Source organism: Rutidosis leptorrhynchoides, chromosome 7 (genome assembly GCF_046630445.1).
Source record: "Rutidosis leptorrhynchoides isolate AG116_Rl617_1_P2 chromosome 7, CSIRO_AGI_Rlap_v1, whole genome shotgun sequence".
Lineage (NCBI taxonomy): Eukaryota > Viridiplantae > Streptophyta > Magnoliopsida > Asterales > Asteraceae > Rutidosis > Rutidosis leptorrhynchoides.
Genome location: NC_092339.1, coordinates 315,775,081 through 315,802,194, shown reverse-complemented (window position 1 = coordinate 315,802,194; position 27,114 = coordinate 315,775,081). Strand labels below are relative to the sequence as shown.

At 33.3% G+C, this 27,114-nt stretch overlaps 1 protein-coding gene across 1 annotated transcript in view; it reads right to left on the bottom strand.

The window, feature by feature from the left end:
- Positions 1-516: 516 nt before the first annotated feature.
- Positions 517-27,114, bottom strand: part of LOC139860201 (uncharacterized) — a 57,646-nt gene continuing 31,048 nt past the window's right edge. The window contains exon 2 of the mRNA XM_071848973.1: positions 517-704. Coding sequence (XP_071705074.1) covers positions 517-704 — 188 coding nt within the window. The remainder of the gene's footprint in view (positions 705-27,114) is intronic.

Genomic DNA, 27,114 nt, shown 5'->3' with positions numbered 1-27,114 from the left:
TTATAAGAGGAGAGGATGAATTTGAGCATACTAATGATCGGGGAATTTTTGTTGTAGTTTCAAGTATGTAAAGTCCATCAGATACCCGTCCTTTACCAATAATCTGTTTCGTCGAGAGATCCTGAAAGATACAAGAGTCAGGAAACAATAAGGCTACACAATTTAAGTCACGGGTAAGTTTGCTGACGGATAGCAGGTTAAATGAGAAATTGGGTAGACATAAAACGGATGATAAAGATATAGATGGAGTGAGGTTGATAGTGCCGGAACCAAGAACAGGGGCGGTGGTACCATTTGCAATTGTGACATAAGATGAGTGTGTATTGAAGTCAGAGTAACGATGGTTATTACCTGTCATATGACCTGAGGCACCAGAATCAATGACCCATTTGGAGGCTGATGATAAGAGACACGTGTCATTACCTGTTTTGGCAAAAGCAACAGTTGAAGTAGTAGGTTTCACAGATTCACCATTTGCAACGGTTGAAGATGCAGCATGTGCTGAGAGAATATTCCTCATAATTTGAGTTTGCAATTTCTTGCAAAATCGTTTAGTATGTCCAAGTTCATGAAAATAAAAACACTCCACACCAGAATTAGTGGGTTCTTCCGTTGTTCTATCAGTATGGCCTCCTCTTGAACTTCCTCGATAACTTCCTCGATAGCCTCCACGAGACCTCCCTCCTCTTCTAAATCCTCCACGACTGACAAGAGCAGTGTTGTTGTGACGATCGCTCCAAATCCATATGGACGAACACGTCATTCATCGATTTCATTGCGAGGTATTTGACCTCTATATGATACGTTTTGTAAACATTGCATTTTTTTGAAAAGGCACACCATAAATGAATATTTAAATCAAAGGTTTTCGACATCTGATGATATCTACATATAGACAATCACCGTAAATAATAGTTTACAATAGTACTTCCGTTGACAATGCAGTCAAAATAAGATACATGGTGATGATTTGGTGAATGCAACGTTTCCTTGAAAAATATGCCATGTAAGACTCCATGCACATAGCTTGTCTAATATATAAGCAAACAGCGGAAGACTTCTAGGGAACTTGAGAATAAACATGCTAACAAGTGTCAACACAAAGGTTGGTGAGTTCATAGTTTTAATGTTTTGCATAATCTGTACATAAAGGTGGATCATAAGATTTCAGTTGTTTCATCCAGAAACGTTTATCAAAATATTCTACGAAATTGAGCACCCTGGTAACTAAACTTAACGTATATATAATTTGTACCCTTTGTATAATCATCTTAATAATACATGCAAACCAACGTGTACGCTTCTCAAATAGCATACGTCCGTTAAAAGGCTAGTACTCTAGCTCGGACGGGGATATTGTAATGACCCGAATTTTTCCATGTTTATATATATTAATTAAGATTGATATTTACATGATTAAATGTTTCCAACATGTTAAGCAATCAAACTTGTTAAGACTTGATTAATTGAAATATGTTTCATATAGACAATTGACCACCCAAGTTGACCGGTGATTCACGAACGTTAAAACTTGTAAAAACTATATGATGGCATATATATGGATATATATATAGTTAACATGATACTATGATAAGTAAACATATCATTAAGTATATTAACAATGAACTACATATGTAAAAACAAGACTACTAACTTAATGATTTTTAAACGAGACATATATGTAACGATTATCGTTGTAAAGACATTTAATGTATACATATCATATTAAGAGATATTCATACATGATAATATCATGATAATATAATAATTTAAAATCTCATTTGATATTATAAACATTGGGTTAACAACATTTAACAAGATCGTTAACCTAAAGGTTTCAAAACAACACTTACATGTAACGACTAACGATGACTTAACGACTCAGTTAAAATGTATATACATGTAGTTTTTTAATATGTATTTATACACTTTTGAAAGACTTCAATACACTTATCAAAATACTTCTACTTACCAAAAATGCTTACAATTACATCCTCGTTCAGTTTCATCAACAATTCTACTCGTATGCACCCGTATTCGTACTCGTACAATACACAGCTTTTAGATGTATGTACTATTGGTATATACACTCCAATGATCAGCTCTTAGTAGCCCATGTGAGTCACCTAACACATGTGGGAACCATCATTTGGCAACTAGCATGAAATATCTCATAAAATTACAAAAATATGAGTAATCATTCATGACTTATTTACATGAAAAAAAAATTACATATCCTTTATATCTAATCCATACACCAACGACCAAAAACACCTACAAACACTTTAATTCTTCAATTTTCTTCATATAATTGATCTCTCTCAAGTTCTATCTTCAAGTTCTAAGTGTTCTTCATATATTCTACAAGTTCTAGTTACATAAAATCAAGAATACTTTCAAGTTTGCTAGCTCACTTCCAATCTTGTAAGGTGATCATCCAACCTCAAGAAATCTTTATTTCTTATAGTAGGTTATTATTCTAATATAAGGTAATAATCATATTCAAACTTTGGTTCAATTTCTATAACTATAACAATCTTATTTCAAGTGATGATCTTACTTGAACTTGTTTTCGTGTCATGATTCTGCTTCAAGAACGTCGAGCCATCCAAGGATCCGTTGAAGCTAGATCCATTTTTCTATTTTCCAGTAGGTTTATCCAAGGAACTTAAGGTAGTAATGATGTTCATAACATCATTCGATTCATACATATAAAGCTATCTTATTCGAAGGTTTAAACTTGTAATCACTAGAACATAGTTTAGTTAATTCTAAACTTTTTCGCAAACAAAAGTTAATCCTTCTAACTTGACTTTTAAAATCAACTAAACACATGTTCTATATCTATATGATATGCTAACTTAATGATTTAAAACCTGGAAACACGAAAAACACCGTAAAACCGGATTTACGCCGTCGTAGTAACACCGCGGGCTGTTTTGGGTTAGTTAATTAAAAACTATGATAAACTTTGATTTAAAAGTTGTTATTCTGAGAAAATTATTTTTATTATGAACATGAAACTATATCCAAAAATTATGGTTAAACTCAAAGTGGAAGTATGTTTTCTAAAATGGTCATCTAGACGTCGTTCTTTCGACTGAAATAACTACCTTTACAAAAATGACTTGTAACTTATTTTTCTGACTATAAACCTATACTTTTTCTGTTTAGATTCATAAAATAGAGTTCAATATGAAACCATAGCAATTTGATTCACTCAAAACGGATTTAAAATGAAGAAGTTATGGGTAAAACAAGATTGGATAATTTTTCTCATTTTAGCTACGTGAAAATTGGTAACAAATCTATTCCAACCATAACTTAATCAACTTGTATTGTATATTATGTAATCTTGAGATACCATAGACACGTATACAATGTTTCGACCTATCATGTCGACACATCTATATATATTTCGGAACAACCATAGACACTCTATATGTGAATGTTGGAGTTAGCTATACAGGGTTGAGGTTGATTCTAAAATATATATAGTTTGAGTTGTGATCAATACTGAGATACGTATACACTGGGTCGTGGATTGATTCAAGATAATATTTATCGATTTATTTCTGTACATCTAACTGTGGACAACTAGTTGTAGGTTACTAACGAGGACAGCTGTCTTAATAAACTTAAAACATCAAAATATATTAAAAGTGTTGTAAATATATTTTGAACATACTTTGATATATATGTATATATTGTTATAGGTTCGTGAATCAACCAGTGGCCAAGTCTTACTTCCCGACGAAGTAAAAATCTGTGAAAGTGAGTTATAGTCCCACTTTTAAAATCTAATATTTTTGGGATGAGAATACATGCAGGTTTTATAAATGATTTACAAAATAGGCACAAGTACGTGAAACTACATTCTATGGTTGAATTATCGAAATCGAATATGCCCCTTTTTATTAAGTCTAGTAATCTAAGAATTAGGGAACAGACACCCTAATTGACGCGAATCCTAAAGAAAGATCTATTGGGCCTAACAAACCCCATCCGAAGTACCGGATGCTTTAGTACTTCGAAATTTATATCATATCCGAAGGGTGTCCCGGAATGATGGGGATATTCTTATATATGCATCTTGTTAATGTCGGTTACCAGGTGTTCACTATATGAATGATTTTTATCTCTATGTATGGGATGTGTATTGAAATATGAAATCTTGTGGTCTATTATTATGATTTGATATATATAGGTTAAACCTATAACTCACCAACATTTTTGTTGACGTTTTAAGCATGTTTATTCTCAGGTGATTATTAAGAGCTTCCGCTGTCGCATACTTAAATAAGGACGAGATTTGGAGTCCATGCTTGTATAATATTGTGTAAAAAATGCATTCAAGAAACTTATTTTGTTGTAACATATTTGTATTGTAAACCATTATGTAATGGTCGTGTGTAAACAGAATATTTTAGATTATCATTATTTGATAATCTACGTAAAGCTTTTTAAACCTTTATTGATGAAATAAAGGTTATGGTTTGTTTTAAAATGAATGCAGTCTTTGAAAAACGTCTCATATAGAGGTCAAAACCTCGCAACGAAATCAATTAATATGGAACATTTTTAATCAATAAGAACGGGACATTTCAGTTGGTATCCGAGCGTTGGTCTTAGAGAACCAGAATTTTGCATTAGTGTGTCTTATCGAGTTTGTTAGGATGCATTAGTGAGTCTGGACTTCGACCGTGTTTACTTGAAAAATGATTGCTTAACAAATTTTGTTGGAAACTATATATTTTTAACATGTGAATATTATGTGATATATTAATCTCTTAACGCGTTTGATATTATGTGATAGATGTCTACCTCTAGAACAAGTCCCATTGACTCACCTAATAATAATGAAGAGTCAAATGTAAATTAGAATGATTCGTGGACTGATTCACAAGTTCCCGAAGAGGAACCGGAAGAAGAGTCGGAACCGGAAGAAGAATCGGAACCGGAAGAAGAATCGGAACTGGATGAAGAAATAGAACCGGTGGGGGAAATAATAAAACGGTTAAGTAAAAGAAAATCCTCAACCAACCGACCAAGGTTAATTATGGTCAATGGTGTTTCCGCCAAGGAAGCAAAATATTGGGAGGATTACCAATTCTCCGATGAATCAGATTCCGACGAGAATTCCGATGATGTTATAGAAATTACCCCAACTGAATTTAAAAAGGCAAAAGAAAATAATAAGGGAAAAGGCATAAAAATAGAGAAATCTAATTCCAACCCCGATGAACTTTATATGTATCGTCAACCCCCGAAGTCCTTAAGTTGTAACAATGACCCGGGAACCTCTAAACTACCAGGTTTTTCTAAACCAATGTGGAAAACGACGGCTCGTATTAGGGGAACATCATATATCCCTAGAAACTTGGCAAAACGAACCAAAACCGAAGAAGAAGAAACAAGCGAGTCGGAATAAGATAGTTGTATTCGTGTGGTGTAATATATGTAATATAGTGTGCTTATGCTTTATGATATATGTAAAAATTGCTTGTATTAATAAGTATTTTTTTTATGAATCTAACTCTTGTCTATTTTACAGTATAAAAACACAAAATGGATAGACAACCCAATATTTTAAGAGACCTACCCGGAGACATGATTGATGAAATCTTGTCTAGAGTCGGTCAGAATTCTTCGGCACAACTATTTAAGGCGAGATCAGTTTGTAAGACATTCGAAGAACGTTCCAAGAATGCCTTGGTTTATAAAAGGCTTTCGTTCGAAAGATGGGGGATATCACATTGGGAAATCCATAAGTTACGATGTGTTTACTTTGACGCATATATTGCGGGGAACCCAAATGCTATTTTACGCAATGGGTTAAGAAATTATTTTGACTCAATATATCCGAATATTGGACTTCGTGATTTAGAAAAAGCGGCTAACATGCAACATAAAGAAGCATGTTATGCTTACGGATTAGTAATGTTCGCTTCTCACCAAAGTGAGAATAAGAACATCGGGCTACAACTATTAAAAAAAACGTTCCCACAAGTGACGGAGTCGGTAATTGGGGTAAGAAATGAGGTTTTTAGATTGTTACGGGACTGTTGGACATTACGTAACCCTCGTCCCTTTGACGATATTACAACACGCTGTCTTATCAATGGCCATAACGGTTATGTTCCACAAGACCAAGGATGGGAAGTAATCCTAGTAAAACCAGAATGCATGACTTGTTTCTGGACGTATGAATTACGTGTCTTTATTGCCTTTGCTGAACGACTTGTGTACTAGCTAGAATTATCTTCACAACCATCTTGTATCAAATTTATTGTGTGCTATATTTCATGCTATATGTAAAATAAGCGGTATTGTAAGTTTGTAAAATATTGTGTAAAAGTTTGAACGCGAAATATTATTATAATCAGTTTTTCATATAGAATTGTAGTAGTTGAATTGTATATTAGCTACTGAGTATGAACTTAACGGGTAGGTACTACCCAAATTTAAACTTATAAAACGCTAATATGAAGAAAAAGCTTTTATAAATGAGTTCATATTATGCTACGAAATACTATTAACTACTCTTAATATTCTGTATGATTAACTTGTTCCATTTGACTATTTTGAAGGAAATGGCACCGACTACTCGATACACCGTGAATATGAATGAAGAGGAATTCCGTACTTTTCTAGCTTCAAACATAGCAGCAGTACAGGCTGCGCTACATACCAACAATAACCTTGGATCTAGTAGTACAGGAAATCGTGTAGGATGCACCTACACAGAATTCACTGCCTGCAAACCTTTAGAATTTGATGGAACCGAAGGACCGATCGGATTGAAACGGTGGACCGAGAAGGTCGAATCGGTGTTTGCCATAAGTAAGTGTACTGAAGAGGACAAAGTGAAGTACGCTACGCATACCTTCACAGGTTCTGCGTTAACATGGTGGAATACCTATCTAGAGCAAGTGGGACAAAACGATGCGTACGTATTACCATGGTCAGCATTCAAGCACTTGATGAACGAGAAGTACCATCACAGAACCGAGGTCAATAAGCTCAAGACAGAACTTAGAGGGTTACGAACCCAAGGATTTGATATTACCACGTACGAAAGACGATTCACAGAATTGTGCCTATTGTGTCCGGGAGCATTCGAAGATGAGGAAGAGAAGATCGACGCGTTTGTGAAAGGATTACCGGAAAGAATCCAAGAAGATATAAGTTCACACGAGCCCGCCTCCATACAACAGGCATGTAGAATGGCTCACAAACTAGTGAACCAGATTGAAGAAAGAATTAAAGAACAGACTGCTGAAGAGACCAATGTGAAGCAAGTCAAAAGAAAGTGGGAGGAAAACGGTGATAAGAATCACCAATACAACAACAACAGCAATTACAACAATAATCGCAACAATTATCTCAACAATCGCAACATCAATCGCAACTACAACAAACGGCCCAACAACAACAACAACAACTACAACAATCATCCCAACAACAATAATAACCGCAACAACAACAACAATCAGAAGCAGCTATGCCAAAGGTGTGAAAAGTATCACTCGGGGTTCTGCACCAAATTTTGCAACAAGTGTAAAAGAAATGGTCATAGCGCAGCGAAGTGTGAGGTCTACGGACCAGGGGTTAATAGAACGAAAGGAACAAATGGTGTCGGAACGAGTAATGGCGGAGCAAGTAATGTCGGAGCAAGTTATGCCAATGTAGTTTGTTATAAATATGGAAAATCGGGCCACATTATTAGAAATTGCCCGAACCAGGAGAACACGAATGGACAAGGCCGCGGAAGAGTTTTCAATATTAATGCGGCAGAGGCACAGGAAGACCCGGAGGTTGTTACGGGTACGTTTATTATTGACAATAAATCTGCTTACGTTTTATTTGATTCGGGTGCGGATAGAAGCTATATGAGTAGAGATTTTTGTGCTAAATTAAGTTGTCCATTGACGCCTTTGGATAGTAAATTTTTACTCGAATTAGTAAATGGTAAATTAATTTCAGCAGATAATATATGTCGGAATCGAGAAATTAAACTGGTTAGCGAAACATTTAAGATTGATTTGATACCAGTAGAGTTAGGGAGTTTTGATGTGATAATCGGTATGGACTGGTTGAAAGAAGTGAAAGCAGAGATCGTTTTTTACAAAAATGCAATTCGCATTATACGAGAAAAAGGAAAACCCTTAATGGTGTACGGAGAAAAGGGCAACACGAAGCTACATCTTATTAGTAATTTGAAGGCACAAAAACTAATAAGAAAAGGTTGCTATACTGTTCTAGCACACGTCGAGAAAGTACAAACTGAAGAAAAGAGCATCAATGATGTTCCCGTCACCAAAGAATTTCCCGATGTATTTCTGAAAGAATTACCGGGATTACCCCCACATAGATCCGTTGAATTTCAAATAGATCTTGTACCAGGAGCTGCACCAATAGCTCGTGCTCCTTACAGACTCGCACCCAGTGAGATGAAAGAACTGCAAAGCCAATTACAAGAACTTTTAGAGCGTGGTTTCATTCGACCAAGCACATCACCGTGGGGAGCTCCTATTTTGTTTGTCAAGAAGAAAGATGGTACATTCAGGTTGTGTATCGACTACCGAGAGTTGAACAAACTTACCATCAAGAACCGCTACCCACTACCGAGAATCGACGACTTATTTGATCAACTACAAGGATCGTCTGTTTATTCAAAGATTGACTTACGTTCTGGGTATCATCAAATGCGGGTGAAAGAAGATGATATTCCAAAGACTGCTTTCAGAACACGTTACGGTCATTACAAGTTTATGGTCATGCCGTTTGGTTTGACTAATGCACCAGTTGTGTTCATGGACCTTATGAACCGAGTGTGTGGACCATACCTTGACAAGTTTGTCATTGTTTTCATTGATGACATACTTATTTACTCAAAGAATGACCAAGAACACGGTGAACATTTGAGAAAGGTGTTAGAAGTATTGAGGAAGGAAGAATTGTACGCTAAGTTTTCAAAGTGTGCATTTTGGTTGAAAGAAGTTCAATTCTCGGTCACATAGTGAACAAAGAAGGTATTAAGGTGGATCCGGCAAAGATAGAAACTGTTGAAAAGTGGGAAACCCCGAAAACTCCGAAACACATACGCCAGTTTTTAGGACTAGCTGGTTACTACAGAAGGTTCATCCAAGACTTTTCCAGAATAGCAAAACCCTTGACTGCATTAACGCATAAAGGGAATAAATTTGAATGGAATGATGAACAAGAGAAAGCGTTTCAGTTATTGAAGAAAAAGCTAACTACGGCACCTATATTGTCATTGCCTGAAGGGAATGATGATTTTGTGATTTATTGTGCCGCATCAAAGCAAGGTCTCAGTTGTGTATTAATGCAACGAACGAAGGTGATTGCTTATGCGTCTAGACAATTGAAGATTCACGAACAAAATTATACGACGCATGACTTGGAATTAGGCGCGGTTGTTTTTGCATTAAAGACTTGGAGGCACTACTTATATGGGGTCAAAAGTATTATATATACCGACCACAAAAGTCTTCAACACATATTTAATCAGAAACAACTGAATATGAGGCAGCGTAGGTGGATTGAATTATTGAATGATTACGACTTTGAGATTCGTTACCACCCGGGGAAGGCAAATGTGGTAGCCGATGCCTTGAGCAGGAAGGACAGAAAACCCATTCGAGTAAAATCAATGAATATAATGATTCATAATAACCTTACTACTCAAATAAAGGAGGCGCAACAAGGAGTTTTAAAAGAGGGAAATTTAAAGGATGAAATACCCAAAGGATCGGAGAAGCATCTTAATATTCGGGAAGACAGAACCCGGTATAGGGCTAAAAGGATTTGGGTACCAAAATTTGGAGATATGAGAGAAATGGTAATTAGAGAAGCTCATAAAACCAGATACTCAATACATCCTGGAACGGGGAAGATGTACAAGGATCTCAAGAAACATTTTTGGTGGCCGGGTATGAAAGCCGATGTTGCTAAATACGTAGGAGAATGTTTGACGTGTTCTAAGGTCAAAGCTGAGCATCAGAAACCATCAGGTCTACTTCAACAACCCGAAATCCCAGAATGGAAATGGGAAAACATTACCATGGATTTCATCACTAAATTGCCAAGGACTGCAAGTGATTTTGATACTATTTGGGTAATAGTTGATCGTCTCACCAAATCAGCACACTTCTTGCCAATAAGATAAGATGACAAGATGGAGAAGTTAGCACGACTGTATTTGAAGGAAGTCGTCTCCAGACATGGAATACCAATCTCTATTATCTCTGATAGGGATGGCAGATTTATTTCAAGATTCTGGCAGACATTACAGCAAGCATTAGGAACTCGTCTAGACATGAGTACTGCATATCATCCACAAACTGATGGGCAGAGCAAAAGGACGATACAAACACTTGAAGACATGCTACGAGCATGTGTTATTGATTTCGGAAACAGTTGGGATCGACATCTACCGTTAGCAGAATTTTCCTACAACAACAGCTACCATTCAAGCATTGAGATGGCGCCATTTGAAGCACTTTATGGTAGAAAGTGCAGGTCTCCGATTTGTTGGAGTGAAGTGGGGGATAGACAGATTACGGGTCCGGAGATTATACAAGAAACTACCGAGAAGATCATCCAAATTCAACAACGGTTGAAAACCGCCCAAAGTCGACAAAAGAGCTACGATGACATTAAAAGAAAAGATATAGAATTTGAAATTGGAGAGATGGTCATGCTTAAAGTTGCACCTTGGAAAGGCGTTGTTCGATTTGGTAAACGAGGGAAATTAAATCCAAGGTATATTGGACCATTCAAGATTATTGATCGTGTCGGACCAGTAGCTTACCGACTTGAGTTACCTCAACAACTCGCGGCTGTACATAACACTTTCCACGTCTCGAATTTGAAGAAATGTTTTGCTAAAGAAGATCTCACTATTCCGTTAGATGAAATCCAAATCAACGAAAAACTTCAATTCATCGAAGAACCCGTCGAAATAATGGATCGTGAGGTTAAAAGACTTAAGAAAAACAAGATACCAATTGTTAAGGTTCGATGGAATGCTCGTAGAGGACCCAAGTTTACCTGGGAGCGTGAAGATCAGATGAAGAAGAAATACCCGCATCTATTTCCAGAAGATTCGTCAACACCTTCAACAGCTTAAAATTTCGGGACGAAATTTATTTAACGGGTAGGTACTGTAATGACCCGAATTTTTCCATGTTTATATATATTAATTGAGATTGATATTTACATGATTAAATGTTTCCAACATGTTAAGCAATCAAACTTGTTAAGACTTGATTAATTGAAATATGTTTCATATAGACAATTGACCACCCAAGTTGACCGGTGATTCACGAACGTTAAAACTTGTAAAAACTATATGATGACATATATATGGATATATATATATAGTTAACATGATACTATGATAAGTAAACATATCATTAAGTATATTAACAATGAACTACATATGTAAAAACAAGACTACTAACTTAATGATTTTTAAACGAGACATATATGTAACGATTATCGTTGTAAAGACATTTAATGTATATATATCATATTAAGAGATATTCATACATGATAATATCATGATAATATAATAATTTAAAATCTCATTTTATATTATAAACATTGGGTTAACAACATTTAACAAGATCGTTAACCTAAAGGTTTCAAAACAACACTTACATGTAACGACTAACGATGACTTAACGACTCAGTTAAAATGTATATACATGTAGTGTTTATGTATTTATACACTTTTGAAAGACTTCAATACACTTATCAAAATACTTCTACTTAACAAAAATGCTTACAATTACATCCTCGTTCAGTTTCATCAACAATTCTACTCGTATGCACCCGTATTCGTACTCGTACAATACACAGCTTTTAGATGTATGTACTATTAGTATATACACTCCAATGATTAGCTCTTAGCAGCCCATGTGAGTCACCTAACACATGTAGGAACCATCATTTGGCAACTAGCATGAAATATCTCATAAAATTACAAAAATATGAGTAATCATTCATGACTTATTTACATGAAAACAAAATTACATATCCTATATATCTAATCCATACACCAACGACCAAAAACACCTACAAACACTTTAATTCTTCAATTTTCTTCATATAATTGATCTCTCTCAAGTTCTATCTTCAAGTTCTAAGTGTTCTTCATATATTCTACAAGTTCTAGTTACATAAAATCAAGAATACTTTCAAGTTTGCTAGCTCACTTCCAATCTTGTAAGGTGATCATCCAACCTCAAGAAATCTTTATTTCTTACAGTAGGTTATTATTCTAATATAAGGTAATAATCATATTCAAACTTTGGTTCAATTTCTATAACTATAACAATCTTATTTCAAGTGATGATCTTACTTGAACTTGTTTTCGTGTCATGATTCTGCTTCAAGAACTTCGAGCCATCCAAGGAGCCGTTGAAGCTAGATTCATTTTTCTATTTTCCAGTAGGTTTATCCAAGGAACTTAAGGTAGTAATGATGTTCATAACATCATTCGATTCATACATATAAAGCTATCTTATTCGAAGGTTTAAACTTGTAATCACTAGAACATAGTTTAGTTAATTCTAAACTTGTTCGCAAACAAAAGTTAATCCTTCTAACTTGACTTTTAAAATCAACTAAACACATGTTCTATATCTATATGATATGCTAACTTAATGATTTAAAACCTGGAAACACGAAAAACACCGTAAAACCGGATTTACGCCGTCGTAGTAACACCGCGGGCTGTTTTGGGTTAGTTAATTAAAAACTATGATAAACTTTGATTTAAAAGTTGTTATTCTGAGAAAATGATTTTTATTATGAACATGAAACTATATCCAAAAATTATGGTTAAACTCAAAGTGGAAGTATGTTTTCTAAAATGGTCATCTAGACGTCGTTCTTTCGACTGAAATGACTACCTTTACAAAAACGACTTGTAACTTATTTTTCTGACTATAAACCTATACTTTTTCTGTTTAGATTCATAAAATAGAGTTCAATATGAAACCATAGCAATTTGATTCACTCAAAACGGATTTAAAATGAAGAAGTTATGGGTAAAACAAGATTGGATAATTTTTCTCATTTTAGCTACGTGAAAATTGGTAACAAATCTATTCCAACCATAACTTAATCAACTTGTATTGTATATTATGTAATCTTGAGATACCATAGACACGTATACAATGTTTTGACCTATCATGTCGACACATCTATATATATTTCGGAACAACCATAGACACTCTATATGTGAATGTTGGAGTTAGCTATACAGGGTTGAGGTTGATTCCAAAATATATATAGTTTGAGTTGTGATCAATACTGAGATACGTATACGCTGGGTCGTGGATTGATTCAAGATAATATTTATCGATTTATTTCTGTACATCTAACTGTGGACAACTAGTTGTAGGTTACTAACGAGGACAGCTGACTTAATAAACTTAAAACATCAAAATATATTAAAAGTGTTGTAAATATATTTTGAACATACTTTGATATATATGTATATATTGTTATAGGTTCGTGAATCAACCAGTGGCCAAGTCTTACTTCTCGACGAAGTAAAAATCTGTGAAAGTGAGTTATAGTCCCACTTTTAAAATCTAATATTTTTGGGATGAGAATACATGCAGGTTTTATAAATGATTTACAAAATAGACACAAGTACGTGAAACTACATTCTATGGTTGAATTATCGAAATCGAATATGCCTCTTTTTATTAAGTCTGGTAATCTAAGAATTAGGGAACAGACACCCTAATTGACGCGAATCCTAAAGATAGATCTATTGGGCCTAACAAACCCCATCCAAAGTACCGGATGCTTTAGTACTTCGAAATTTATATCATATCCGAAGGGTGTCCTGGAATGATGGAGATATTCTTATATATGCATCTTGTTAATGTCGGTTACCAGGTGTTCACTATATGAATGATTTTTATCTCTATGTATGGGATGTGTATTGAAATATGAAATCTTGTGGTCTATTATTATGATTTGATATATATAGGTTAAACCTATAACTCACCAACATTTTTGTTGACGTTTTAAGCATGTTTATTCTCAGGTGATTATTAAGAGCTTCCGCTGTCGCATACTTAAATAAGGATGAGATTTGGAGTCCATGCTTGTATGATATTGTGTAAAAACTGCATTCAAGAAACTTATTTTGTTGTAACATATTTGTATTGTAAACCATTATGTAATGGTCGTGTGTAAACAGGATATTTTAGATTATCATTATTTGATAATCTACGTAAAGCTTTTTAAACCTTTATTGATGAAATAAAGGTTATGGTTTGTTTTAAAATGAATGCAGTCTTTGAAAAACGTCTCATATAGAGGTCAAAACCTCGCAACGAAATCAATTAATATGGAACGTTTTTAATCAATAAGAACGGGACATTTCAGATATCAAGCCCTATGGATCCATATACTACTACTCGCGCCCACCAGTTCTTATAACTGGCAGTTAACAGTTACCAAAGCTAAGGGATTTTCGGTTCAAACTCAGTGTAGAATTTAGTATGTACTTGTATAAATTGCGTTTAAAATAAAGTGCATGTATTCTCTGCCCAAAAATATAAATTACAAAAGCAATTAAAAAGGGAGCATATGAAACTCACCTTAGCAGCATATAAAGTCGTTCACCAAAATGTGACTGAAACTCGGAATGCAAAATTAACCGTAGATCTCAACCTAGAGAACATATGTTGGTCAATAAATGTCTATCAAGCTAGGTCTGGTCATAGTGTATCACAATCCTAATGCTCGAGATCGACATACAAAAGTTTTCCAAAGTTATTTCAAAAAGTCAATTTTGACAATAGTTCAACAAAACGAGACGTACCTTATATAAGGATTCATTTACTCAGTTGGTAATACTCAAAAATTCAATTTATCAATCTTACAAACAAGTTGTTTAAATATTAATTGCAGATTCAAAAGCAATTCCAATTATCGTTAATCATAATTCAGTTGTCCATATCTTTTAATTCGTTCATCGAAACTATTCGGTGTCTAAATGAAAAGTTATTAATTTTTCGCCAGCTTTCCGAAAACATGTATATCATATACCTTTTACCAGTAATATATGTATTTAATTCGTGATTCATTATAAACTGTTTAATGACGAAATTTAGCATATAAACATGAATAAATATATATACTCGAGCACTAGTATGTATACACTATTAATTTATAAAATATAAAATATAAATGCTTACGTATTAATATTGAGATTCAATATTGTAGAAAAGTACGTAGACGCAACAGAGATGATAAACACTAGATTTGATTCACAAATATACCCTCGAACATTACCCATAACCTCCTTGGCAATAACCCATAATTTCCTTAGCTCTATCCTGCTCAAAAACCCATTTTGAAGGTGACACGCTCATAACCTCGTCGTAGTATTTTAGGTGTATATACTACTAATAATAATATTATAATATAATTAATAATAATATTATTAATCTTAATTATAATAATAATAATAATAATAATAATAATATTAATAATAATAATAATAATATAAAAATAATAATAATACAGAGGAATGAATCGAGCTTTTATAGTATGTGGCCTGCTACAGTACCTCATGCGATCGTATGAGTTTTAGTGGTTTTGCCATGCGATCGCATGGCCTCCTTATCCCGTTTTTGTTTGCTAGTTCGTCGACATCAAATAGTGTTTTACTGTAGCAATAGTGTTTACTGTAGCAAATAGTGTTTTACTGTAGCAAATAGTGTTTACTGTAGCAAATAGTGTAGCAAAGTCGTTTTCACTGTAGCATTGTAGCAAAATACGGTTTCACTGTAGCAAATAGTGTTTTACTGTAGCAAATAGTGTTTTACGGTAGGAAAGTCATTTTTACTTGTACATAGATATATATATATATATATATATATATATATATATATATATATATATATATATATATATATATATATATATATATATATATATATATATATATATATATATATATATATATACATACATATAATTGTTCATGAATCGTCGAGAGCAGTCAAATGTAATTTAATACATGAAACAGTTCTAAAATTTTGAGATTCAACTTCATAGACTTTGCTTATCGTGTCGGAAACATAAAATCATTTAAAGATAAAGTTTAAATTTGGTCAGAAATTTCCGGGTCATCACAGTACCTACCCGTTAAAGAAATTTCGTCCCAAAATTTAAGTGAGATCGTCATGGCTAACAATAGAAATGTTTTCATGACGAATATGAGTTGATAAATAGAATTTTATCACCGTTGAATTATATGGATAAAACAATCCGATTTCTCGAAGCGTATGAGAGAAGTTATCGTAAAAGAGTGAAATGAAAGAATAGAGATTCGTCTTAGCTTTTGACGTAGTTACGATTGATTTCTGGAATTTAAAGAATAGAAAATCTTCATAATCTAAATAAGATTTGATTCTTCGGAATTTGCTGAAAGTAGGATTTTCTTTGATTAAATGTGTAATCTGCCTCGATTGCTATAAATTGACCTCTTCCGTTTCATTTATTTTCACCACTCCTATAATCTTCTTTCTTATTTCATACATCCCAATAGATTGTGAAAATGCTTAATCCAGTTCTGATTCTTGATATTTTCCTGGCTATCGTATCCTTCATTCTTCTTTTTCATCTGCCACCAGAGGAAGTTATTTTCTTCTACTATTACCTTGGGGTTATAGTGTTTTTCATTCTCCCGTGTCTTTATATTACTATACGCATTGATATACACGGTTTGTAATTTCGGGGTTGTTATCGGGCTTTATGTTCTCCATTATATTTCGGAGCTTCATGCTTTCGTTTTCTCTTCCCGACCTTAAGTCAAGCGAATAATGGTCTAGAATTCGTAGGTATGAATTTCAGAATAAACATAATTAATGTTCTAAGAAAGAAACGGTAATGGCACAATATGACTTGTCAGATTACCAGAATATCCGGAAAAGACCGAATCATCAAGAAATATATTTTCTTGATATATTTAGAGATTATATAGAATGAAAGAGTTATGTAACATGGTTTATGATGAGGGTGTGATCTGTGAACCTTTGTCACATTCCATTAGAAACTCAACATGACTTACTGTAATATAATCACGTTGATCAAGTGACATTATATTATACTAACTCATGCTTCAGTTCCCAACATTACTTCAAAACATCCATTTTTTTGAATTTTTTAGATTTTAGAAACTAAAATAGTTTCTTTTATGATGTAACACAGATAGCGCGAAGAGGTAATGATTTCAGATAAGAATGGTTTCGAAAAATATCTTCAGAAATATGGAGGATATTTATAATGGGAGATACGATGATATCTTAGAATATTTAAGATCAGATGATGATGAAGAATATTGTTCGCAAAGGTTTTAGAGTAAGGAGCAAGGTATTCGGTAATGATTTCAGCAGACTCTGAATCATTTGGATTCTTTGAAGGTAGATTTAGTCTTTGTGATTTGTCCACAGCCTCCTTCATGGTTTACTCAATCCGTTTTTCAATTCCAAACCTTCTCTTTTTCTCTACTTTACCACCATACTATTCTTTATCATCAAACTTTTGACTGTTAAGGTCGTTTACAGTTTTTATTGCTTCATCAACATTTTTCCAAAATTCGGAGAACTAGTTTCGTAGTTTGGGTTGTTTTTCGGAAACTTCACATTCGAAGTATGTAAGTCTAGGAGGTAGACGTTATATGTACACATATAACTGTTGGCGTAGACGTACTATAAGATTTCAAGATACTGATTGCTAATTCCCGATAGTTGATATGGCAATTGCCGTTACAAGATGTGGATGAGTACATGATAGGGTTTTAATGAATATTATGATTTTTCGAAAGGTCAAGGATTAATAAAGTTGTTTGGTAAATTTACTGCTAATGTAGCGGAACATGAAAGGTTCCCAGTAACAAAACGTATATATCAAGGTTACAATAAGGCTTAATCTGAAAAGTTGAAGTTGACTGGTTGGAAGTGTGATAAAACTGGATACTTTGAAAAGAAATTGCAAAATTATTTTCGGTAATAACAATGCTAAAGGATCTTTCACCGTTTTGAAGTCAAAGTATAGCTTTGAAAGATGTAGAGATCTAAGAATGATGTCACTTGTTAAATCTTGACTTGGATTCTGCTCTGTCAATATCAGAATATGTAATTGAATTTGTATGGAAACGATTGTATATCGCTGTGAGCATAGTTAATAATTTTTGAATAAAAGTTGAAGAATGTACAGTGTAACATATTAATTGTGAACTTATATATTTCCCGGGTATTACCTACCCGTTAAAGATTTCACAATTAATACTTCGTACAAAAGAATTTTTATTACCGTCTTTATGAAAATATATGTATGTATATTTTCTTTAGATGTAACACATATTTAATGAGTTAATATCATATTAAGCTCATTTAATTTTTGGCTTGACTTAGAAATGATTAATCTCTAAAACATTAAAGATTACATAATCTTTGCGGAGTATTTCGCTGATGTAATCGATACTTCATTATTTATTCTTATTGATATTCCTCGGTGAATGATGTTGGTGCTCGTGGAATTTTTGTGAAGCTTACAAGGCACAGATGATGTTTTCTGAAAAGTTTCAAGTATATTGAAATTGAAAATGTAAAATCAATTATGTAATTGATTAATACACTTGGTTTATTATGAAATGGAATTCTTTGGATTGAAACAGAGATTGTAGTTAACGAAGGTTAAGTTGTTAACGAAGGATGTACATCATAGCATATTAGTAATATGAATTTAACCGAGTAGTATTTACCCTTTTTCAATTCATACATTATAGCTTAGTACGAAAAGATTTATGATGGTTTTAAAATATATATAAGATATACATATAAATTCTTTAGAGGGAATGAGTTAATATTTCATAACTTGTTGATACAAATATATGCGTTGTTGACTTGTGATAATATCCACGGTGCTTTCTTGAACTGGCGGAGCTTGTGATGTTAGAGGTGCTGATGATTCTAATGATGTTGACAGCACTAACTGTGCTGGTGAGGCTAAGGGTACTATTGATGCTGTTGGTAAAACAAGTCTAGCTTCTACCTTACGCATCATTCTTGTCAGGGTTTCTATTCTTCCTTCTATTTATCTGATTTACGGTTAGAACTGGGATAAATAATCTCTAAGATTTTAGATATTACATAATCACCGTAGAATATTTCTTCGATGAAGTTATGAATCAGTACTTCATCATTTATTGTTGTTGGCACTCCTTGGTATCTACGGTGCGTATGACGTTGATGTTCAAGGTACATATTGTGATGTTGAGGCTTGCGGTGCGGATGTTGTTGGTTTTGGTAATGGTACTGTCGGTGTTGTTGTCGGTGGTACTGTTGATGCCGGAGATTCTGCTGGTGCTTGTAACCTTTGCACCATATTCTCCAAAGCCACTACCCGAGCGCGAAGCTCATTGACTTCTTCTACTACACCGGGATGATTGGCGGTTCGGATGAGCGGATGAATAAGATCCAGAATTTGAGAGAGTATATGATCATGATGAGATATTCTGGAGATGAGAGAGAAAATGGTATTACGAACATGTTCGCCAGTAAGTGCTTCAGGTTCTTCGCCAAGAGGGCAATGTGGTGGATGGAAGGGATCGCCTTCTTCTTGTCTCCAATAGTTAAGTAGGCTACGAACCCATCCCCAATTCATCCAGAATAGATGATGGCTAATTGGTTGATCCATTCCGGTTACACTGTCTTCGAAATTCAGGTGAATATCCATATCAGAATAGCTGTCAGAGTTTAAGGAATTTGAACTAGATACGGAATCCATCTTGTATAATTAGGGAGATGATTTTTTTTATATGAATTAGATTATAGAATTTAGTTTGGTATTCTTCAATACATAATTTACATATGTATATATAATACCAAATTACATAAATCACGGAGAAATTTTCGGAAGATGTCAGGAAAAGTTTACAGTAACATATATGCTAAGATATAAATTTTGTCTATACACTATTCATGCAATCAATATAGTAAAACGTGTCTAGACTAGCAATGATAAGCAGGTAATTTCTGACAAAAAATGATAAGCAAAACTTTTGACATGCAGACACGGTCGAAGTCCAGACTTACTAATGTATTCTAACAATTATCAGTTAGACACACTCATGCAAGACCTGGTTCGCTAGGACCAACGCTCTGATACCAACTTTGACGATCGCTCCAAATCCATATGGACGAACACGTCATTCATCGATTTCATTGCGAGATATTTGACCTCTATATGATACGTTTTGTAAACATTGCATTCTTTTGAAAAGGCACACCATAAATGAATATTTAAATCAAAGGTTTTCGACATCTGATGATATCTACATATAGACAATCACCGTAAATAATAGTTTACAATAGTACTTCCGTTGACAATGCAGTCAAAATAAGATACATGGTGATGATTTGGTGAATGCAACGTTTCCTTGAAAAATATGCCATGTAAGACTCCATGCACATAGCTTGTCTAATATATAAGCAAACAGCGGAAGACTTCTAGGGAACCTGAGAATAAACATGCTAACAAGTGTCAACACAAAGGTTGGTGAGTTCATAGTTTTAATGTTTTGCATAATCTGTACATAAAGGTGGATCACAAGATTTCAGTTGTTTCATCCAGAAACGTTTATCAAAATATTCTACGAAATTGAGCACCCTGGTAACTAAACTTAACGTATATATAATTTGTACCCTTTGTATAATTATCTTAATAATACATGCAAACCAACGAGTACGCTTCTCAAATAGCATACGTCCGTTAAAAGGCTAGTACTCTAGCTCGGACGGGGATATCAAGCCCTATGGATCCATATACTACTACTCGCGCCCACCAGTTCTTATAACTGGCAGTTAACAGTTACCAAAGCTAAGGGATTTTCGGTTCAAACTCAGTGTAGAATTTAGTATGTACTTGTATTCATTGCGTTTAAAATAAAGTGCATGTATTCTCAGCCTAAAAATATAAATTGCAAAAGCAATTAAAAAGGGAGCATATGAAACTCACCTTAGCAGCATATAAAGTCGTTCACCAAAATGTGACTGAAACTCGGAATACAAAATTAACCGTAGATCTCAACCTAGAGAACATATGTTGGTCAATAAATGTCTATCAAGCTAGGTCTGGTCATAGTGTATCACAATTCTAATGCGCGAGATCGACAAACAAAAGTTATCCAAAGTTATTTCAAAAAGTCAATTTTGACAATAGTTCAACAAAACGAGACGTACCTTATATAAGGATTCATTTACTCAGTTGGTAATACTCAAAAATTCAATTTATCAATCTTACAAACAAGTTGTTTAAATATTAATTGCAGATTCAAAAGCAATTCCAATTATCGTTAATCATAATTCAGTTGTCCATATCTTTTAATTCGTTCATTGAAACTATTCGGTGTCTAAATGAAAAGTTATTGATTTTTCCCCAGCTTTCCGAAAACATGTATATCATATACCTTTTACCAGTAATATATGTATTTAATTCGTGATTCATTATAAACTGTTTAACGACGAAATTTAGCATACAAACATGTATAAATATATATACTCGAGCACTAGTATGTATACACTATTAATTTATAAAATATAAAATATAAATGCTTACGTATTAATATTGAGATTCAATATTGTAGAAAAGTACATAGACGCAACAGAGATGATAAACACTAGATTTGATTCACAAATATACCCTCGAACATTACCCATAACCTCCTTGGCAATAACGCATAATTTCCTTAGCTCTATCCCGCTCAAAAACCCATTTTGAAGGTTACATGCTCATAACCTCGTCGTAGTATTTTAGGTGTATATACTACTAATAATAATATTATAATAAGGTTAATAATAATAATATTAATCTTAATAATAATAATAATAATAATAATAATAATAATAATAATAATAATAATAATAATAATAATAATAATAATAATAATATAAAAATAATAATAATACAGAGGAATGAATCGAGCTTTTATAGTATGTGGCCTGCTACAGTACCTCATGCGATCGCATAAGTTTTCAGTGGTTTTGCCATGCGATCGCATGGCCGCCTTATCATGTTTTTGATTGCTAGTTCGTCGACATCAAATAGTGTTTACTGTAGCAAATAGTGTTTACTGTAGCAAATAGTGTTTACTGTAGCAAATAGTGTAGCAAAGTCATTTTCACTGTAGCACTGTAGCAAAATACGGTTTCACTGTAGCAAATAATGGTTTTCTGTTGCAAATAGTGTTTTACGATAGGAAAGCCATTTTTACTTGTACATATATATATATATATATATATATATATATATATATATATATATATATATATATACATACATATATATATATATATATACATACATACATATAATTATTCATGAATCGTCAAGAGCAGTCAAATGTAATTTAATACATGAAACATTTCTAAAATTTCGAGATTCAACTTCATAGACTTTGCTTATCGTGTCGGAAACATTAAATCATTTAAAGATAAAGTTTAAATTTGGTCAGAAATTTCCGGGTCATCACAGTACCTACCCGTTAAAGAAATTTCGTCCCGAAATTTAAGTGAGGTCGTCATGGCTAACAATAGAAATGTTTTCATGACGAATATGAGTTGATAAATAGAATTTTATCACCGTTGAATTATATGGATAAAACAATCCGATTTCTCGAAGCGTATGAGAGAAGTTATCGTAAAAGAGTGAAATGAAAGAATAGAGATTCGTCTTAGCTTTTGACGTAGTTACGATTGATTTTCGGAATTTAAGGAATAGAAAATCTTCATAATCTAAATAAGATTTGATTCTTCGGAATTTGCGAAAATTAGGATTTTCTTTGATTAAATGTGTAATCTGCCTCGATTGCTATAAATTGACCTCTTCCGTTTCATTTATTTTCACCACTCCTATAATCTTCTTTCTTATTTTATACATCCCAATAGATTGTGAAAATGCTTAATCCAGTTCTGATTCTTGATATTTTCCTGGCTATCGTATCCTTCATTCTTCTTTTTCATCTGCCACCAGAGGAAGTTATTTTCTTCTACTATTACCTTGGGGTTATAGTGTTTTTCATTCTCCCGTGTCTTTATATTGCTATACGCATTGATATACACGGTTTGTAATTTCGGGGTTGTTATCGGGCTTTATGTTCTCCATTATATTTCGGAGCTTCATGCTTTCGTTTTCTCTTCCCAACCTTAGGTCAAGCGAATAATGGTCCAGAATTCGTAGGTATGAATTTCAGAATAAACATAATTAATGTTCTAAGAAAGAAATGGTAATGGCACAATCTGACTTGTCAAATTACCAGAATATCCGGAAAATACCGAATCATCAAGAAATATATTTTCTTGATATATTTAGAGATTATATAGAATGAAAGAGTTATGTAACATGGTTTATGATGAGGGTGTGATCTGTGAACCTTTGTCACATTCCATTAGAAACTCAACATGACTTACTGTAATATAATCACGTTGATCAAGTGTCATTATATTTTACTAACTCATGCTTCAGTTCCCAACATTACTTCAAAACATCCATTTTTTTTTTTTTGAATTTTTTAGATTCTAGAAACTAAAATAGTTTCTTTTATGATGTAACACAGATAGCGCGAAGAGGTAATGATTTCAGATAAGAATGGTTTCGAAAAATATCTTCAGAAATATGGAGGATATTTATAATGGGAGATACGATGATATCTTAGAATATTTAAGATCAGATGATAATGAAGAATATTGTCCGCAAAGGTTTTAGAGTAAGGAGCAAGGTATTCGCTAATGATTTCAGCAGACTCTGAATCATTTGGATTCTTTGAAGGTAGATTTAGTCTTTGTAATTTGTTCACAGCCTCCTTCATGGTTTGCTCAATCCGTTTTTCAATTTCAAACCTTCTCTTTTTCTCTGCTTTACCACCATACTATTCTTTATCATCAAACTTTTGACTGTTAAGGTCGTTTACAGTTTTTGCTGCTTCATCAACATTTTTCCAAAATTCGGAGAACTAGTTTCGTAGTTTGGGGTGTTTTTCGAAAACTTCACATTCGAAGTATGTAAGTCCAGGAGGTAGACGTTATATGTACACATATAACTGTTGGCGTAGACGTACTACAAGATTTCAAGATACTGATTGCTAATTCCCGATAGTTGATATGGCAATTGCCGTTACAAGATGTGGATGAGTACATGATAGGGTTTCAATGAATATTATGATTTTTTGAAAGGTCAAGGATTAATAAAGTTGTTTGGTAAATTTACTGCTAATGTAGCGGAACATGAAAGGTTCCCCAGTAACAAAACGTATATATCAAGGTTACAATAAGGCTTAATCTGAAAAGTTGAAGTTGACTGGTTGGAAGTGTGATAAAACTGGATACTTTGAAAAGAAATTGCAAAATTATTTTCGGTAATAACAATGCTAAAGGATCTTTCACCGTTTTGAAGTCAAAGTATAGCTTTGAAAGATGTAGAGATCTAAGAATGATGTCACTTGTTAAATCTTGACTTGGATTCTGCTCTGTCAATATCAGAATATGTAATTGAATTTGTATGGAAACGATTGTATATCGCTGTAAGCATAGTTAATAATTTTTGAATCAAAGTTGAAGAATGTACAGTGTAACATATTAATTGCGAACTTATATATTTCCCGGGTATTACCTACCCGTTAAAGATTTCACAATTAATACTTCGTACAAAAGAATTTTTATTACCGTCTTTATGAAAATATATGTATGTATATTTTCTTCAGATGTAACACAGATTTAATGAGTTAATATCATATTAAGCTCATTTAATTTTCGGCTTGACTTAGAAATGATTAATCTCTAAAACATTAAAGATTACATAATCTTTGCGGAGTATTTCGCTAATGTAATCGATACTTCATTATTTATTCTTATTGATATTCCTCGGTGAAGGATGTTGGTGCTCGTGGAATTTTTGTGAAGCTTACAAGGCACAGATGATGTTTTCTGAAAAGTTTCGAGTATATTGAAATTGAAAATGTAAAATCAATTATGTAATTGATTAATACACTTGGTTTATTATGAAATGGAATTCTTTGGATTGAAACAGAGATTGTAGTTAACGAAGGTTAAGTTGTTAACGAGGGATGTACATCATAGCATATTAGTAATATGAATTTAACCGAGTAGTATTTACCCTTTTTCAATTCATACTTAATAGCTTAGTACGAAAAGATTTATGATGGTTTTAAAATATATATAAGATATACATATAAATTCTTCAGAGGGAATGAGTTAATATTTCATAACTCGTTGATACAAATATACGCGTTGTTGACTTGTAATAATATCCACGGTGCTTTCTTGAACTGACGGAGCTGGTGATGTTAGAGGTGCTGATGATTCTAATGATGTTAATAGCACTAACTGTGCTGGTGAGGCTAAGGGTACTATTGATGCTGTTGGTAAAACAAGTCTAGCTTGTACCTTACGCATCATTCTTGTCAGGGTTTCTATTCTTCCTTCTATTTATCTGATTTACGGTTAGAACTGGAATAAATAATCTCTAAGATTTTAGAGATTACATAATCACCGTAGAATATTTCTTCGATGAAGTTATGAATCAGTACTTCATCGTTTATTGTTGTTGGCACTCTTTGGTATCTACGGTGCGTATGACGTTGATGTTCAAGGTACATATTGTGATGTTGAGGCTTGCGGTGCGGATGTTGTTGGTGGTGGTAATGGTACTGTTGGTGTTGTTGTCGGTGTAGTGACCCGAACTTTTCCATGTTTATATATATATTAAATGAAATTTTTATTTACATGATTAAGTGTTTCCAACATGTTAAGCAATCAAACTTGTTAAGACTTGATTAATTGAAATAGGTTTCATATAGACAATTGACCACCCAAGTTGACCGGTGATTCACGAACGTTAAAACTTGTAAAAACTATATGATGACATATATATGGTTATATATATAGTTAACATGATATTATGATAAGTAAACATATCATTAAGTATATTAATAATGAACTACATATGTAAAAACAAGACTACTAACTTAATGATTTTGAAACGAGACATATATGTAACGATTATCGTTGTAACGACATTTAATGTATATATATCATATTAAGAGATATTCGTACATCATAATATCATGATAATATAATAATTTAAAATTTCATTTGATATTATAAACATTGGGTTAACAACATTTAACAAGATCGTTAACGTAAAGGTTTCAAAACAACACTTACATGTAACGACTAACGATGACTTAAAGACTCAGTTAAAATGTATATACATGTAGTGTTTTAATATGTATTCATACACTTTTGAAAGACTTCAAGACACTTATCAAAATACTTCTACTTAACAAAAATGCTTACAATTACATCCTCGTTCAGTTTCATCAACAATTCTACTCGTATGCACCCGTATTCGTACTCGTACAATACACAGCTTTTAGATGTATATATTATTGGTATATACACTCCAATGATCAGCTCTTAGCAGCCCATGTAAGTCACCTAACACATGTGGGAACCATCATTTGGCAACTAGCATGAAATATCTCATAAAATTATGTGATGACCCGAAATTTTTTGACTTATTTAAACCAATTCTCTATACGATTTATTATTTTAACACGTTAAACAAAGTCTGTTAGATTGAGTCTCAAAATTTTAGAACTGTTTCTTATATACAATTACCTTTGACTACTCTCGACGATTCATGAACAATTATATGTATGTATATATATGTACAAGTAAAAACGACTTTCCTACAGTAAAACCCTATTTGCTACAGTAAAAATTACTTTGCTACAGTAAAACACTATTTGCTACAGTAAAACACTATTTGCTACAGTAAAACACTATTTGCTACAGTACACTATTTGCTACAGTAAACACTATTTGATGTCGACGAACTAGCAAACAAAAACGGATAAGGCGGCCATGCGATCGCATGGCAAAAACACTGAAAACCCATGCGATCGCATGGGCTACAGTAAACACTATTTGATGTCAACAAACTAGCAAACAAAAGGGGTTCAGCGGCCAT